Below are 18,473 nucleotides of genomic sequence, written 5' to 3'. Positions count from 1 at the left end.
GTACTAGGCTCTAAAGAAAAGCTTAGTAACTTATGGCTGTTACAATACAATGGCTCCTAAAGCTTTAAGACTGCTCAATCATTGCAACAGATACCCACACATTTCCAGAAGGCTTCCCAGTAATAAAATATTGCCTTTCTTCTTGGGAGGTAGGGTGGGTGATTGAAGTAGTTTGTTTTTTGACCAATATTTGATATGATTTGGTTATGCCACATGGCCATAATGTCTAATAGATCACATTAAATTATTAGGCCAAGTGACATTACGCACTATGGCAGGAAGCGAAGTTGACACCATACTTCCAACTGGGAGCTCCAGAGTGAAGCAGGCCTACCACACATAGCACGCCTGGGTGGGCACAGGGCACAAGGCCACCCTGTTCTCCCAAATGGATATAGGGCTCAAATGTCAGTGTCAAACTGTCCTGTGCTCATGCTCATTTCCAGAAAGCCCCAGGGACACACCCACAGCATGTAAGCATATAAGTATTCTTGACCCCACACCAGCTGCAGGATCATGGTTGAGGGCAGGGACTTGGAGACTTCAAATTCAGATGGATCTTTGTCTGAACCTTGGTTCTTTCCCTTCAGCAATAAAACCTGAGAGGAAACTGCCCATTGTCAAGCCTCAGGTCACCCATATGCAAATTAAATTATTCCTTACGGACTTGTTATGAAGATCAAATAATAATAGACACTCCCTGTCTTTTATAAACAATGGTTTAACTTAGGATTTTTCACTTTGTGGTGGTGCAGAAGCAATATGCATTCAGTAGAAACTGTACTTCAGATTTTAAATTTGGACTTTGTCTGGCTAGTGATGTCACAGATACTGAGTGACACTTGGGCAATGACATGAAGTCAGGGCTCTCAGTCAGCCATGAGGATGAGCAGTCTATGCTCCATAGTGTGCTTTGTTCCTACAGTAGGATGTCTGGTAGACCAGGTGTGTTATATGCATTTTTAACTTATGATGGATTTATCAAGATGTAACCCATGAGAAGCAGAGAAGCATCTGTGTCTGTCAAGAACATGGCTCCCTGAGTCTGTTCCTCCATCTGTAAAACGGGGGCCAGAAACTCCTCCTGAGGCCACTGATGCAAAGATTAAATAATGAAATGTCTTTTAACTTCCCAGTCCAGTGCCGGATATACTAGGTGACCAAGGTGTCAGTCACCAATGGAAAAATATTAATTTATGCAATTATTTATTAACAAATAAGAGGAAAATGAAAGCAAGATACCGAAAGGTCAAACTAAGAGACTCAAGGAACTTGGCATTGCTTTCTCAGGGTTCAATGCTCTGATATTTGGGAGAAGACAACAAACTACACTATAAGATGCAAAGGGAGCCCCATGCCTAACACCTAATGCTGCTTCCTAATTTCCTCTCCTTGGCACCTGAACCCACCATTCTGTTGGGTTAGGACATCACATGCTGCTGTAAGAGGGAGGGGAACTGAGCACAGTGGCACACACCTGTAATCCCAGTGGCTCGGGAGGCTGAGGCAGGAAGATCAGGAGTTCAAAGCCAGCCTCACCAACAGCAAGGCGCTGAGCAACTCAGTGAGACCCTGTCTCGAAATAAAATATAAAATAGGGCTGGGGATGTGGCTCAGTGATTAAGTGTCCCTGAGTTCAATTCCTGATACCAAAAAACAAAAAGAAAGAAAGAAAAGGGGTATGCTCATATCTTTGAGTAAGCCATTGAGGTACTAAGTGAGCTGAAAACAGAATTCGAAAAGAAGGTACAGGTCTTGAGGCAGGGCATTGAGAGGGAGGTGGAGAAGACAATGTTCTGGAATCCTAAAGGGATGCCAGAAGTCCTAAAGGAGTGAAGAGGATGAAGAAAGTACCCAATGGGCAAAGGTGATGCTGAAGCACAGAGGCCTCACAACGCAAACCCCAGCATCCCTGCTGACTGTACTTCCTGGTCAAGTGCTGCTTCTCTCTGTGCTGTTTCCTCATCTGCAAAATGAAGTTGGTACTGCTTGCTCTCCATGTGCTCTGAGGTTTGATAAGATGATAACCATATGTATAGACCCAAGCTCAACCTACCAAGAGTGGACCTTGACTTGAAGAAGTACACTCTAACCTGAAACTCCACCAGGACAGATGCTCCAGAAAACCAGTACAGGAACCCCTAGGGAAACAGAGCCCTGAAGGCAGTCTGACTTAAGAAGTTCACTTTGGGGCTGGGGATATAACTCAATTGGTAGAGTGCCTCATGTGCATAAGGCCCTGGGTTCAGTCCCTAGCACCGCACCACACACACACACACACACACACACACACACACACACACGTCCACTCTGAAACTTTTGGAACCAAAAAAGCACCACCCTGGAAAACCACATGGTTGTCACAAACCCAAAATATAGCAAATTCACATGACAATATAGATGTGCCTCCATAGCCAAGAGCCAGCTCAAGGCCAAAATCTGAAATACACTTGACTTCAAAAAACGATGTGCCAACCCTCAGGAAAGACAAGTTAAACTCAGTTTTGGCCCCCTTTCCTTTTCTTTCCTTCCTAAATTGCTCCCAAAGCCTCATCACCCCACCAGCCCCACTAAATTCCAGTAGAGTTCCCTCTCTAAAACCTCCTTCCTATTTCTCAGCCAAGTGGGAAACAAACTAAAAAACATGACCATACCCATGCCCGAGTCCCACGCCAGTACTATGGGGTCTATAAAAGACAATTACTGCTAAGGTTTCAGTGTCGTCTATGATATGGATGTGGTTTTGAGCGTGTCCCCAAGGGTCTGTGTGTTGGAAGTCTGGTCTACAGTGCAGTGGTGTTGAGGTGGTGTGACCTGTAAGAGATGGGGTCTAGTGGGAGACACCTAGGTCACTGGGGGCGGCTCTCAGAAGGGATTAAGGTACTTCTCCTGAGACTGGGCCCTCCCTACTCTGCCTTCTGGTTGGGCAACATCACCTCTCCCTCTTGGGAATGCTCCTGCACTGTGACACCTGAGGTCAGCTGGCTGTTGGGGGCACCACACCCTTGAACCTCCAAACTGTGAGCTAAAGAAAAGACTTTATTTTCAAAGATACTAAGCCTTAGGTACATGGTTATAGTAACAAAATGGACTGATCCAAAGGGACTTTTCAGCTGGAAAAACGTCCTGTGGATTTGGTAGTGGGAAGTGAGAATGTTTAGGCAGCCAGGGAGAAAGGAGGAGCTGCCTGAGGTCAGGGATGCCCGGCCAGAGGCAGCCATCTTTGGTCTTTGCACATTTCCCCTTTTTACGTGAACATTCACTAATTCCGAGCCCATAAGACTGAGGCATTAGCCAACTTATTTCCATAATAAGCAGGAATTTCAGAAGAGAAGCTGTATGGGTAAGATAAAAAAAAACTACCCCCACTGAGGAGGCTGGAGGCTGATGAGGCAAAACTGCTCATTTCCCGTGACACTGAGATGACACTGGCCTTCAGTTCTCCACCCCGGCAAGCACAGTTGGAGCACATCACATGCGCTCTTTCTTCACTTTACCACTGGCTTGCCAGTAACTAGTCACATATACAGGCAACACCACACTGAAAGTTTAATTTTTTTCCTCTGGATAAGCTTTTAAATCAAGATCTCACTGTAAGTCTTCTTGGGTAGAGAAAAACACTTCCCCGGGCTGTCTGGGGTTGGGGGTATAACAGGGCACACATGACATTTCTGGTGGTACAATCTGGCAGCATGACAACTGTCAGAAATTTATGAATACCCCTGGCCTTTGACTCAATGATCATTCTAGGAATCTATATGCACTAGGACAGGAACGTACAGATGTCTTCAAATATCCACTGCCCCGATGTGAACAAAAGGTCACACTGTGGGGCAAGCAACCTAAGGAAAGGAGAGAAATGCCACTAATACAGTGATTTGCCTCTTTAAATGCTATGGGAATGCTAAGATGTGTTTTTTTTTTTTTTAAGAGAGAGTGAGAGAGGGAGAGAGGGAGAGAGGGAGAGAGGGAGAGAGGGAGGGAGAGAGAGAGAGAGAGAGAGAGAGAGAGAGAGAGAGAGAGAGAGAGAATTTTTAATATTTATTTATAAGTTCTCGGCGGACACAACATCTTTGTTGGTATGTGGTGCTGAGGATCGAACCCGGGCCGCACGCATGCCAGGCGAGCGTGCTACCGCTTGAGCCACATCCCCAGCCCGCTAAGATATGTTAAATGAAAATAAGCAGGAGACAGATGTGTCTTGAAGAAACACCTGATGTGATGGCACTGGGCTACTTGTGTTCAGTAGGACTGTGGTCAACTTGTTAAAACTTTTTATACTTTTGCTCATTTTCTACAAAGTGAATACATTCTTATTCCTTAACAAGAAAAATTAGTAACAAAAGCATGTTACCAGTAAATTGTAGCCCACATTAAGTGATAGCCCAGGGATACAATTCAACACTATTCACCTGTGGAAAGTCTTCAGGACAAACTAGTTTCTTTGACAAATGGCAAGGAGGAAAGAGAATCTACAGATTGAAGGACATTTAAAATAAAAGTCCATCAACCTCAACATGTGCATCTCATTTGGATCCTGACTTAAGACTTTTTTTTTTTTTTTTTTAGGACAACTAGTGAAATGTGAACAGTAATTGAATATTTAATGATATCGTGAAATTTTTTTTCAGATGCAATAACAGTATTAATGGTTTGGATTTTTTTCCCAAGTTCTTATCTTTTAGAGATACATACTGAAATATTAATGGGTGAAATGAAATTTTATCTGGGAATACTTCAGAAAAATCAGGAAGGTAGGAGGGGGAGAAGGGCAGAGAAGAAAACAAGATTGGCCAGCAGCAGGTAAGTGTTGAAACTGTTGACAGATACAGGAAGACTCGTACTCATCTCTCTGCCTTTGCATATGTGTAAGATTTTAAGTTAAACAAATTAAAGGGGCTGGGGTTGTGGCTCAGTGGCAGAGCGCTTGCCTAGCACGTGTGAGGCACTGGGTTCGATCCTCAGCACCACATAAAAATAAATAAAAATAAAGATATTGTGTCCATCTACAACTAAAACATTTTTTAAAAATCTAAAAAAGCAAATGTCTAAAGGGAAAAACTACATGGAGGAATGAGTTCAACAGGAAAAGGAGTATCAGGGGCCTGGGGAGTGGGCAGTAAGTGATCTAATGAAGTATTACAAAATTGTCCCATATTAAACCCCACATTTGTTACTTCTAAAGGTATTAAAGCTTTAATATTTGGCAAAACACCTCCACCACATGGATCTGTCTCCTCCAGATGGTGAACTGTTGGGGAGGGGCATGGAACTGGGAGCAGAACTGACCTCAAGACTAACCGTGCCTTTTTAGCCAAGGTTTCTTTAACATTTCATTTTTTGAGCCTTAGTATCCCCATCTTTTAAATGAGGAAATAGTGGCTTTATTGCCAAATGAAGGATGGCGTGGATAAAAACAAAATAATATACTGAAACAGTATAAAAACATGGAGAGTAAACCCAGGGCACAACCACTCCTAAGAACCATGATTCACTACTCAGCATCCATACAGAAAAATCAGAGAGGTCGACTCTCTTTGAAAGTATCAATTCTCTCATTAATCCCTCTCCTACCACCCTGTGAACTGGCTTCCCCAGATGACTGATGTAAATTATATGGGTTTAAATGCCTCCCACACAAAGGAAACAAATCAGGAGGGAAAAATGTTTCCCTCTCCACTGGCAGATGCATGTCTTGTTTGTGTGTGCACTTCCACCAGGAAGGAAATGCTACCCAGACTCGCCTCTGTTTACTCGGGCTTTGCTAAGTTACTAACCAGGCAAGGCAGGGTGGAGGGAGGTGGGTGTGGGCCACCAATCCCAGTTGGATCCCTGGCCCCATCACATCCTAGCTTGTGGGAGGGTTGGAAATAACATATGCAAGTACTCGGCACAGAATTGGGACTCAAAGTGACAGCTATCACTGTCACTGGTACTGCTAACCCAATGAAAGACTGCAAATTACAAACACCAAAAGGACAAAGAATTTAGCTCAGCATTCAAGTCTGTTACAGCATAACCTTGAGGAAACTCAATAGTTGATGGGTTTCACAACTGCTCTATGCAATCAGTAGGCATATAGCTAAAGTCCTGAGATGTAGGTTTAGCAGCTTTGCTATCATCTTATAATTTTAATCAAATACCTAGTGCCAACTGGATTTGGGGTAGGAGTGGGGTTTGTCCCTGGTCCTGGGGTACTTCCAATCTAATAAAAGGAAGACAAGTATGAACATGAGTGAGAACATCATTTATTTCACTAGCTTATCACTCACATTATATTTTATCCTAAAATCAAAGAGGAAACAACCCTACTTCCACAGTCATCCAGCTGGTATTTACCACCTTGTTAGGAAGTTCTTTTACAAGTCTAATCTGAACAGGTCATGTTTCAGCAGAAGTCTATGTCCTGTTTGCTCGACTTCACTAGCATGTCATGGATACATAGACACACACGACATTGTTTCTTGAGGATGGGTCTGAGGTAGAAAGAGCAGGGAATGGGCTGAATCCTTCCTAAGCTTAGTTCTGCATCAATAAAATGGGGAAAGGGCACGCGCCCAATAAAACTACTGGAAAGATTCAACTGAGACCAAGTCTTGAGCATCCACCAAGTGCCCAGCACAGAGTAGGTACTTAGCAGTAGTGTTGGCAGATTCTCAATGTGTTCAAATTCTTAAACACAAAATACAGAAGCCCTGGGATGGTGACAGCATTATTTAAGTTGGCACCATTTTATTTACTGGGAGGTAGTGCATTCATTTGCTTTGCTATTAAAAAAATATTACTATTATTAAAGCAGCAGCAGCTGCTGGGCCAGCAGTGAATGCGTATTTTGACTTGCACTTTGTGGAAATAAGGAGTATCTAATTTTACGTAAACGCTATTAATGTGAATAAACATTACAAGAAAGAGGAAATGGGATGCATAAAAAGAAAATGATTAATAGAACATAAAGGAAGGTTCCCCACATTTCAAAACAAGAAAGACACTCAAGTTTTATTTTATGCATAACTGGGCAGTGAAGAAGCTGCTCAGTGGAAGGAGAGCTGCTAGCCCTCACTGGACCTCTGCGAAGTCTCTAATTTAATGCTGGGAAAAAGCCAATCAAACCAGAAATTTTCCCAAACAGCCTAGTTGCCCCACCTAACTTTCAAGCCAGCCTGGGTATCTATGGAAAGATTATGGAAAGAGCACCATGTCATCACTTGGGATTCAACGGCAGTAGGGTGTTTATTCTCTGCCCACACCCTGTGTAGAATGTTGGTCTTTCTTGACCACATCTGCAAAGCTAAAACTGGGCAGCACAGACCTCTGACCACAGCCTTCAAAGGATCCCAAGTGAATATAGCACAGAGTGGGTCATGGGGAGGTGAGACTTGCAGAAAGAAGGGCAGAGAAACTAACATCTCCCAAGTGCCACTAGGTCTAAGACATTTCACTGGCCTTACATTACCCACTGGTTCTCTCTATGTGAAGTCTTGTCATCTCCATTTAACTTTCAAGTCAGTGAAAAACGAAAATGAGGCTAGAAAACCTGGATCCCAGCCCCAGCTTTGATGTGCGAGGTGGGTGTAGAAAGTATGTTTCCCTCTCCTGCATCCTCTGAGAGCCACCATGAAGGTGCTGAAAGGGAGAACTTAAGCCTACCCATCACTTAACCCCCATCATACTTCCCAAAACGGAGGTGGTCTTGGTGTGCCAATCTGATCCTCCCACCAGAGAGAATCAAGCACAGAGACACCAACTCGTGTAGGATACTTTTAAAGCTGCAAGTTATGTAGGGGCCTAGCCTGTGTCATCTGCCATTGGTCTAAGAAAGAATGCCTCTTTTATTTATCATTCTTCCTCTAATGGTCTATAAAACACTTCATCAGACTTTCCAATAAATCCCCATTTTACTTAACTAGTTGTCTTGTGTTGAGGCAGGCATGGGGATCTGTAAAAAAGTGAAAAGGCCCAATGTACTTGGATCTTCTAGGCCTTGGCACCATCATCCTCTAAGACCTTTCCCAGCCCTGCTGAACGTATATCATGATATAATATCACTGTACTTACTATCGCCCACTGCATGCTGAGCGTGACGTTCAGCGTGGTCATCCTGGCCCTAGCCCTTGGGCATAATGTATACACAAGGTATCCAGGCTGTATTAATAATACAGCTGGGAAGAGCTTATGTTTTCCTCCACCCAAAGTGCATCTGGCAGGAAAAAGGATGGCCTCAATTGCCTTAGCCAACTCTGGTTTTTTGCAATAACTGGTATCCAAATGCAATTGTCTTTTGAGTTTTACCTCCCTGGCACATGAGGTTCTAATTTTGTTTTTCTAGCTTCTTGATGGCTAAATTTGGTGCTGCTATCAAAGGGACATATATTTCGGTTCTTTGGGGAAAATTATACCATAGCCTTGGCATTAAAATTCAGTTCTTACATAACTGACCACAAACAGCACCATGACACAGGACTGCTCAGATGGTGCTATGGCCCAGAAAGAGCCTACAGTGATCTCCTGCATTCTGTTAAGACCAAGAAGAGTCAAGTGCCTCCCACGTTGCTTACCCCTATCCCAGATATAATTAAAACTCATTTTAATGATGTTGAAAAGAGCCTGAAGCAAACAGAAATGCCAATTCAAGGAGAGATCCTCTTTGCTTTTAGGTTCCTGCCTCCCAACCAAAATAGAATTCCTTGTGGTCTCAGTGCTTCAAGCTGTAATCAGTAAAGCACACAAGCCTAGCTGCCACGCTGTTCCAGTCAGGACGAAGGCATAAGTGCTTCCCCTCCAATGACCAAACAAATGACCAAAATCAAATACCTGCTTTTATTATATAACAGAAAACAGTTCATCATCCCAAAAACCCAGCAAAAAATCAAAAGGGGCAGCATTGTACCCACTTTGATGCACCAGTGGAGGAGCATGGCGGGGGGTGTATGGAAGTAAATGGAAAGAATTAGCAGAGACTGGAGAAAGCACGGGCAGTAAGGCTGTCCCAGTAGAGCCCATTGTTGTCAGAGGGACAACACTGTCACCGACTCCCCTTATTTCAGTGTAACACCTACCTAGGGCTGAGTATATAGCTGTGGGAGCTGGGAGTATGTTTCAGATCTAACTGGGTGTGACCAGGACCCACCCCAGTTACAGTATTTAGTGCTGCCCTAGTCTTCCCCTTAGTCCCATCTGTGCCTCTACCATTCAGGGCAGTTGGCTCTGTCATCTGACCTCATCACTCACCCTTTCAAAACGAGTCTACCTAGTCTCATCTTTTTCAGTTACACATTCGATTGGTCTGACGCAATCATAATAAACCATAATGAGGATAATAACAGCAATCATTTATACGGCAATTACCATGCCAGCCACTATTGTAGGCACTTTACATATACTGACTCACTAAGAGGTGGTACTATTTTCATGAGGGAACAATATTTCAGGAATTTGCCCAATACATTCCAGAAAAGGAAAGAGGGTTGCAATTAACCTCAGGAAGGGGACTTCACCCTCCTTGGCCCTAATGTTGCCACTGGTCCACTGTGAGCACTCCTGTACATCTGTTTACCCATCCAAGAATGCTTCTGGCCTCCATGGATCCCTACACAAAAAACACAAAGCTTGAGAAGTGTTTGAACATCCAACACCACAAATGACTTTTGTTGACAGGCTCTCAGCCTGAAAACAGGGTGGGCAACTGTAGCCCAGCATGGCATGTCTTGAGAGACCTGGACTTGTACCAGTCGACTGGGCTAACAAGAGGAGGTTCCTAATTTTAGGAATTAAAATTCTTCCACCTTGGAAGCAAGTTCCAAAGAGTGATATTGGAGAAGATTTGCCTGCCCCTCCCCAGCCCCTCAGCACTACAACCAGCCTCAGGGCCCTATTGGAGATCAGAGTATAAAGAGCCCTAGACTGGGAGCCCAGAGCCCTGAATTCCAATCCCAGTGCAATTTCCTTCTCAACTTTAGGCCTTCTCAATCTCTACATCTAAAGCAACAGGACTAAACTAGACCTATATGGGTCCCTATCATGCATGAGATTCATGGTTTGCTAGTAAACCAATCATGTGAGTAAGATTAACTCTTTTGTTTCCCCACTTTTAGGCATCTATAATTGGCATTCTGAGCATGTGATCAGCAGAAGATAAGCAAGGCTATCAGAGTTGATCAGTTACAGCTGAAATTAAACACATGTGCTACAAGAGTTATGCCAGACAACATTATCAGAGATGTCTATTAATTTTTCTGCAATACTGCAAGTGTTATTAGGACTACATCACACCTTCCATGGTTTTCTTGGAGATCAGGCTGGCAAGCCCCAGACTAGATTTCCTCCAAGGTCCTTTCAGTTCAGATATTTAGTGGGTCCCTGAGTAACTAGCACCCAACAAAAAGGTAAGGCTGTGGATGACCAGGAAGTTGGAAGCAGGCGGGCAGTGAGCCCTGCTGCAACTCTGAGAGCAGCAGTCTTTCAGCCAGGTCCGTGGCCAGTTCACAGGCAAAACATAGGCTGGTCAACAGTTCCAGACTGCAAATGCTAGCCCCGTGACTTCCAGCATCACGTTCTTTTCACTTCTGCCCAGCCCAGGAGGCCTACTTTCAGCAGTCTTTGACTACAAAAGGCAGAGATTTAAAGAGGTCTCAGAAGAACAGAGAAAAGCAAGTGTCTTATTTCTTTCTTCCCTCTCTCCAACTTTTTTCTTTGATACTAGAAATCAAGTAGAGTCAAGAGTAATTGATAGACATCTTTCTTGAGCCCTGCAAGATAGCAAAAAGAAAAATCAGCAAGGAAGCATAGAAGACAGTGAAAAAGAGCACTTGCCCAGGGTACACAAAGCCCTGAGTTTAATCCCAGCACAAGGAAGAAAAAAAAAAAAACTTTTTCAATTCAGAGTTTCTACATTTAGAACCCAGAAGTCTACCAGTCACTACCATATGACCTTAGACAAGTCATTTAACCTGAGCCTTCATTTACTCACAGTAGAAGAATAATGCTAAGAATGCTACTAGAGTGGCCTTTTATTGGATGACAGATATATAAAATGTTTTTAAACACTAAAGATGTATATATAAAGGGCAAGTAGCCTTAGCATGGAGAGTATCTGCCCAACAGATTTGGGTCTTACTTTAAAAATAGCATGGATTCTGGCACATAAAGCAAGTTTACTTCTTCCTTTCATTCTGCAGGCAAACTTACTCTTTACCGACCACTGCTGTCTATGTCCAGAAAAAATGTACCCTAGTTACTCTCAGACTGGGGCAGAGGCTTGGGCCACTGAGCCTGAAATTCTGCGTGGGATGGCAGAATGACGGGGAGATTTGTTGCCTTTTATTGTTTTATCTTCAAGAGGTACTTAAGCAAAAGTACCCACCTCAATTTTATCTAAACCCTTCCTGAGAAGGGTTTCTTCTTTTAGGGCTACACACTCTTTGGGGATAATTCATGAGCCCCTTAAGTTTAGTAGCTGCTATATTAAGAAGTACATCCCATTAAGTTTACCTGTTTTCAAAATATACTTCCATTCTAGAACACAGGGCAGGAGCAGGGGGGCGGATGAACAATTATGTCAAGCCTTGTCCACAGGATTCCTATGTGTGGCATTCCTAACTTATGGACCTAACCCCATTTATTTTAACACTGATAACCTCTAGTCATCAGTACGGAAGAAAACACCCAAAAGGTTTTAGATATAAGAGTGAAGGAATACATACAGATGAAGTCTGACTGGTATGCATGAAGACTCTACACAGATGGATTAATTCCCAAGTCCACTACTTACTGACCTTGGGCAAAATGTAATATGTAATTTTTGGTTTCTTCACCTGTAAAAGGAGCCAACACTAAAAGGAGGGAGAAAGCATTAAATAGCAGCATATCAGGCTTACGCATAGTAGGAGAATCAATAACTGAATGAGAGAGGCTTGATAATCAATCTACTACATTCCATACTTTCATTTCTTCACCTTCGGAAAGGACTGAACACCACCTCACTGACAAAAATTAAAATAAGCCTCTGATGCCAGATCCACAACTGACTGCCAGGTTCCTTGAGAAGACTTTTAGATAGCACCTCTTAAGGGCAGGGCTGTCTACCTTTGTACCCCTGGGCCTGCCAGTAGGAGGCACTTAACAATCTGTACATTGCCTGCAATGGTAATTTGAGTGATTTTGATTGTATTGCAGACATAAAATGTTCTATATCATTTCTCTCATCCATGAACTTGCCCTTTCTACCCTGTTAAGAGTTATAGACTTATTTCTTAAACTCCATTAGCTTCTCTATAATACAATCCATATAATAACCCTAATGCTTTAGTAGGGCTTGGCAGAATGATTTGTACATAGCAGCACTTCTCCAAGATGTGTGAAGTGAATGCTTTTCATGGATCATACCTACATAAATTCTCACATTTCAATCAGAAAACCCATATCAAAAGCTTTGTAAGCACAGAGGGAAAAATAGTATGTTTAAGTACCACTCTTAAGAAAGTCCCTGAATGTGGTTATGAAGAAAACTAAGCTTCTAAGAAACCTAGGCACCTATTTGATGAGACCGAAATTAAAAGGTACAAAGTGAAGCCTCCCGTGTGCTCTACCAAAACCACTGAAATACATCTTTGCAGACATTTAGGACATTTACTTTATGCCTTAAATGTTGAACGAGTTTGCTAACTCTGTTTATTTACTAATCCAATCTTGAACACAAATCACTTCATCTCTTTGGGTCTCAGTTTTCATGTTGGGAAAATGGAGATAACTGTCCCTCTTCCTTCACAGAGCTCCTATGAGGATTAAGTGTAATCATGCACACCAGATGCCCACCACAGATCTGGTAGAGAGCAGCTGCTCAATAAATGGGCAGAACACCACCACAAAAATAAAATACTGGCTCAAGATAAAATAACCAAGCAGACCTTTTGACCATCTCCATTCTATAAAAGGCACTGAGCATTGGCCACTCTAAGCCTTTAAAAGGTGGATTTCGCCTACAATGTCCCTCATAGCAGTCCCAAATGCCTGACTGTTCCCTTCTTGGGTCACTTACTCATAACTTTCAAACAATCACAAGTAAAATGGCACACATTGTGTGCTTTGGATGCTGAATAAGCAGAACATTGGCTTTGGCTTGAAAAACGCTCACACCCCAGGGTGAAAACTTGGCAAAATACTAGTCAACCCATTTCTGCCTCCCAAAAGCAGCCTCTCATATGTGCCAGCCAAGATGTGGCTTCCACAGCCATGTATGATTCTTTATCATCAAAGCAGAAGCCCAAAAGCAAACTCTTGGCCTCCTCTTAGCATACATTTCTAATTCACTTCCTAGAGTGTTCATCACAAGAAAATTTAAATAAAAGCCCTAATATCTGCACAACACAGCATACTCCTGCCAAGGAGATATGGCAAAAGAGAGAGGATGGGTTAACTTGGGGTTTCAAGCCTGGAGACCTCAGACAGCTTTTGAGTTGAGTTCCATATATGCTAATTAGTAATCCAAAGAACAGAAAAGGTCATAAACAAGTAGAAAGATATTTCATTACTAGAACTAGAAAAAGAGAATTCCAAGCGACCCAAATTAATCCTTATTCTGGAATTTCCACATCACCAAAAAAGTACCCAGAAGTCCTATTCCTAAGAATAACCACAAAATAACACAAGCCACATTCTTAAAGTTTCCAAATATCTCACTTGTGAAGTATATGCCAAAAAGATTTTGTGGTGTGTCTCCAAATGTTTCCTTAAATTTATATTTCATTTCACCTTGAACCCCATATTTTTACTTTTGAAGAACTGAATTTGAACGATTTAAGATATAATATATTTATAATATGCAACCTTCCATACTTAAGCTTGAAAGGGGAAATAAAAATTCAACCATGAAGGCTGGAAAAGCATTTCACATTTGTGCAAAAGATAACTACAGTCCAACCTTATGGAAAATGATTCAAGAGTTAAAAGATGCAGACAGGGGACAATGGTTTCCAAAGCATACTATACTCGGGATCACAAAAAGAATTACAAAACTATGTGCTATCCTGAATGAAAACATTTACTGTATCATCAATGAACTCTAACGTGACATTTTTGAACTTCCATCCTGGTTCCAAATCCTTCTCAAGTTCACAAGTGGACCACACTTTCATCATGGTTGGATTTTTTCTACTTACTCTAGCAAGACAGTATTCCTCACAAAAAAGAAAGAAAATGGAAAAAGAAAAAAGAAAAAAAAAACCTTGTTGTATTTGCATTTAAATGTAAACAAAGATCAAAAACAGCTGCAAGTAATTTGATATTAACTTATCCTAAAGTTGCTGCAATATGTAAATACCCTTACCTATCAACACCAAATACCCTTATCACCTGCTGCACAAACAGAATACAGTAACATTATCTGAATATACAGAAAGAAAAAGAAAGTTAAAGTAACTGACAGCTCTATTAGCAGGCACTGAAAAACTTATCTGGAAGGAATATAACCCTACAGCCTGATCAATGTCACATCCTTTAAAGGATTAGTACATAAAAAGGATGCAAACTGCTCCTGTATCAACATGTTCCAATTTATTACAATTAAGTGAAGGACAGTCTCATCCTGAGGTTGAATGCCTGGCAACTCTGTTTCAAATCAAACACTAAGCATCACACTAGTGAAACAGACTGACACTTCACAGAGGAAAAACAAAACAAAAGAAAAACCATTTACCTCTTGCTCTCAAACAAGTTTAGTCTGGTGATACTTCTCCATTCACTTCAAATTTTATTTCAATCACCTAACAATGACTCTGGAGAGAACCCTAGAAGCAGTCCCAAATGGAATGAAACATTCAGACTAATTCACAGCACCTGGCAGGCAGGCATTGTGGAACCTAGCACTAAGAGAAGTCTCTTACTTCCTAAAATCTAGAAGACCTGTGCTTCAGAATATCAGGTCTATATGAAAGTACAAGTATCAAAGCTGATGTATCAAGAGCAGTTTTATTGTTACTTTGGTGGGATTGAACCCAGGAGCATTCTACCACTTAACGGCATCCCAGCCCTTATTTTTAAAAGAGGGTCTAAGTTGCCCACACTGGTCTCCACTTTGAAATTCTCCTAAGCTTCCCAAATACCTGGGATTACAGGCAAATAACAGTTTGCCCACAAAAACTCAAGCTTCCCAATATTAGGTGGCCCTAAACCTTAAAGAGCTATCCCCTCTGAGAAAACCATCTCTCTTCCTAACTTCCACCTAATACTGCCTTTCTAGTTGGAATAGGCTTGGCTTGCTTAAAGAAGTGGTGCTTTATGGCACTTAGGATTTGCTTTGGAATTCAGTACCGTCTCTATTTTTTTAAATTGAGGTTTCAGAGGCTTCTGTAGCTTCCTCCTTATCCATCCCACCTTATCACTAACTCAAATTCTTGAAGAAATCGATTTGCCCTTGACCCTGTCCCTGGACACCCTCAACGCTTTCCTGGAGGGTCCAGATAACTGGAGCTGTTCTTTCTGCAGCCTTGGATCTCCCCTCTCTGGTCAACACTGCAGGCTGCATCGGCCTCCTATCTCCCTTTACAATCTAAGAGTCCCCTGCAGACCTGGCGCAGCAGCCCTGAGCCCTACCAAAGCCAAAGCTGATAGAGAAGCCGGCTGGAGAGTTGTTTGCACAGATCTTCTTCCACCTGGGCTTTCGGGGAAGTCAGGCGCCAGGCATTAGCTGGGAGGAGTCTTGGGATGGAGACGGTCCCAGCCTGACTATTCTTTTCCGATTTTTCCATCAGCCCTAATCTCTGCAGCTATGCCTGCCTGGCCCGGAGAAGTGCGCTCACTGCCCATCTCTCCGTCCCTTACTGGTGACCTTGGCCTTCCCACTTCAGCCCTCGGTGGCGCGACGCCACCTACTTCGCGGGTTAGCGAAGGGTCACAATGATGTGGAAACGCAGAGCAGACCTGCCTGACTTCCAGGCTGGGTGCAAGATACAGAACGGACTTCCCTCTTCTGCCTCCTCAGAGTGTGGAGAAAGCTCGCTCAGCTCTTCCCCACCTCCGGTCCCCGAGCCTTTAAACGTGCAGGACCCGGGAAACCGCTGACAAATGGGGAAGGGGTCTGCAGGTTTAAAGTTCCCCATTCACCCAAGAGTGGGCGAGGGGGTGGGTCCTTGAGGGGGTGTGGCTCCCCCTGCCCCCGACACCGCGGTCCTCCCCAGTTCAGAAAGCAAGAGCATCCCACCGCGAAGCAGCGGCGGCGCGCGGGGGCAGCGAGCCAGGGTCCCCGCGGCCGGGCCAGGGTCCTGGGCCGCGACCTACCTCCTCCAGCAGCGTGACGGTGTTCCTGCAGTTGTGCAGCCGCGTGGTGAAGCTGGACGTGGTGGGCGAGTTGTAATCCTCGGTGGTCTCGGCGATGAACTCGGACACGGAGATCTGGTCCGGCATCCTGCCGGGGGGGACGAGACACAAGCAGGGGCGGGGGGTGAGTCACGGCGCAGGCTCCCGGGGCCGCGGGCCGCCCGGGGCTCATGAACGCCCCGCGCGCAGCCCTGCGCCCGGCCTGGCGCGCTCCCACCCGCGGCGGCGGGAGGAAGGGCGGGCGAAGGCGGGCAAGGGCGGTGCTCCGCGCCGGGCCCTTCAAACTACGAGTCGCGCGCGAGGCCGGGGGCTCCGGGGGGTCCGCCTCCCTATGCTCATGCCGGCGGCGCCGCAGCTGCTCGGCGGCGCGGGTCGGGGAGGGTCCGGGAGGGCCGGCCAGCTCCGGCGGCTGCTCCACGATCTGACAGGCGGCGGCGCGGGCGCGACCGACTGAGCACACACTCCCGCGGGCGGGCGGACGGCGCTCCCGCTGCAGTCACGGGGACAAACAAGGAAGTGCTCTGCGCACGCGCCGCCCCCCCCCCGCGCGCCCCCGCGCCGCCCCCGGCCCGGCCCCGCTCCGACGCGGGCGCCCGGGGCGGGCGGGGGCCGCGCGGCTTGCGGGGCGCCGGAAGCGCGCGTCCCCGGGCCGCCCCCGAGCAGTTACTTCAGCGAGCTGGTTACGCGAGCGTTTTGCAAGAGGGGGACCAAAAAAAGTTGTAAGCGTTCTTTTTTAGTCCCGTGTGGGTGCAGGAAGCGAGGCCGGGAGAGCCGCCTCCCGCTGCGAAGGCCGCCGGCCGTGCGAGGGGGCGCGGGGCGTGGCGCAGGGGCGGCCCCGGGGCAGCCCGCAGCTCGCGGGCGCTCGCCCTCCCGCCGCAGGGCGCTCGCCGCCGCGGGAGGCTGGTCTCCTGCGGTTGGTTTGGTCGCTAATAAAATGCTGAGCGAAGACCAGTGAAAGGATTTGGGTTTTATAATTTCCCAATCTTTTCATTTGCACTTTCTCCCCCGCCCCCAAACCCGGAGAAAAGACGAGCATCAGGGAGTGTAGAGGCATTTCCCAGGTGCGGATGGTGTCCAATGCTAAGCGAAGGTCAAATTTCAGCTGCAAAAGTACCAATTGATAGCTCACTCCTCGGCCCCAGCAGATGGCTATTTTTTAAACTAGCTCAATCTACTGTTGTTAACGCTAAGAATGTAATTCCTCACCATTGACTCTAGATGAAATTGATTTTACAAAGAAGAAAAAAAAAAGCTAGGCCCGTGGGGTGCCTCATAATTGGCTCCAGTAATTGCAGCCTTTAGGAGCCTTTGATAGTGGCCCTGTAGCTGATCTTCCTGATGAGCACCTTAGATAGGGCTGAAGGCTGGCCCTGTGGCCTCTCCTCAGCCAGTGCTCCTGCCATTTTCTATGGTTAGGGGTCTGTTCTCTGCTCCTATTGGGCCTGGCACTAACAGGATTCTTGTCAAATGGAAATGCATCACCTCATTAATGATCAAATATTTATCAGAGCCTATAAAGTGCTCTGGAGAGTCACTCGGTGACAATGCTCCTGGTGTCATGGTGCTTATCTTCTGGTAGAGCAACAGAAAACTAGTAAATACACAACAAAAGTGGAGTAAATATACAGGAGCCCAGCAATGGCGTTGAGTGTGAAGAATGTTCAGAGAAGGCCTCTCCCACAGGTGAATGGAAAAGAATGAGGGAGTGACCCACAGGCTACCCTGTTGGCTATGGGATCTTAGACCCTCATTTGCCTCTCATGAAGGCAAAAGTTAAGGACACCAACTCCAGGAGGCTATTATGAGTTCTCATAATGCATGAGATCTGCTTTGTGTATCGGAAGCCATTATGAAAGTGTGATGTTTATCTCTCCTTATTGGCCAGGCTGGAACCTGCACTAGGCCCCCAGCCAGGTGCTCATCAGTGCCCTCCAAGGGACCATGTTTCATGTAGGAAAGTGCATCCACCAACTAAAGGAAGAATTTTCTAAGAGAACACACACAAATCACCTTCCCTGGCAAAGTGAAGTGTTGAGAAATGCACTTTGAGAGGCATTATTTTAAAAATTAGTAAATAAATAAACAGGTACCCAATAAACAGAAGTACTTTCTCCCATTAGTACTTTAAAAGCTGGAGGTTCTGGGAAAATAGCCAGGTGGCAATA

General features: G+C 44.9%; 1 protein-coding gene across 1 annotated transcript in view; it reads right to left on the bottom strand.

Moving 5' to 3' along the window:
- The window catches only part of Asap1 (ArfGAP with SH3 domain, ankyrin repeat and PH domain 1), a 332,376-nt gene that overhangs the window by 245,721 nt on the left and 68,182 nt on the right, over positions 1-18,473 (bottom strand). The window contains exon 3 of the mRNA XM_026407076.2: positions 16,270-16,396. Coding sequence (XP_026262861.1) covers positions 16,270-16,396 — 127 coding nt within the window. The remainder of the gene's footprint in view (positions 1-16,269; positions 16,397-18,473) is intronic.

This window comes from Urocitellus parryii, chromosome 7, assembly GCF_045843805.1.
Source record: "Urocitellus parryii isolate mUroPar1 chromosome 7, mUroPar1.hap1, whole genome shotgun sequence".
NCBI classification, from domain to species: domain Eukaryota; kingdom Metazoa; phylum Chordata; class Mammalia; order Rodentia; family Sciuridae; genus Urocitellus; species Urocitellus parryii.
Note: the sequence above shows the minus strand (reverse complement) of the source record. Positions and strands in the feature narration are given on the sequence as shown.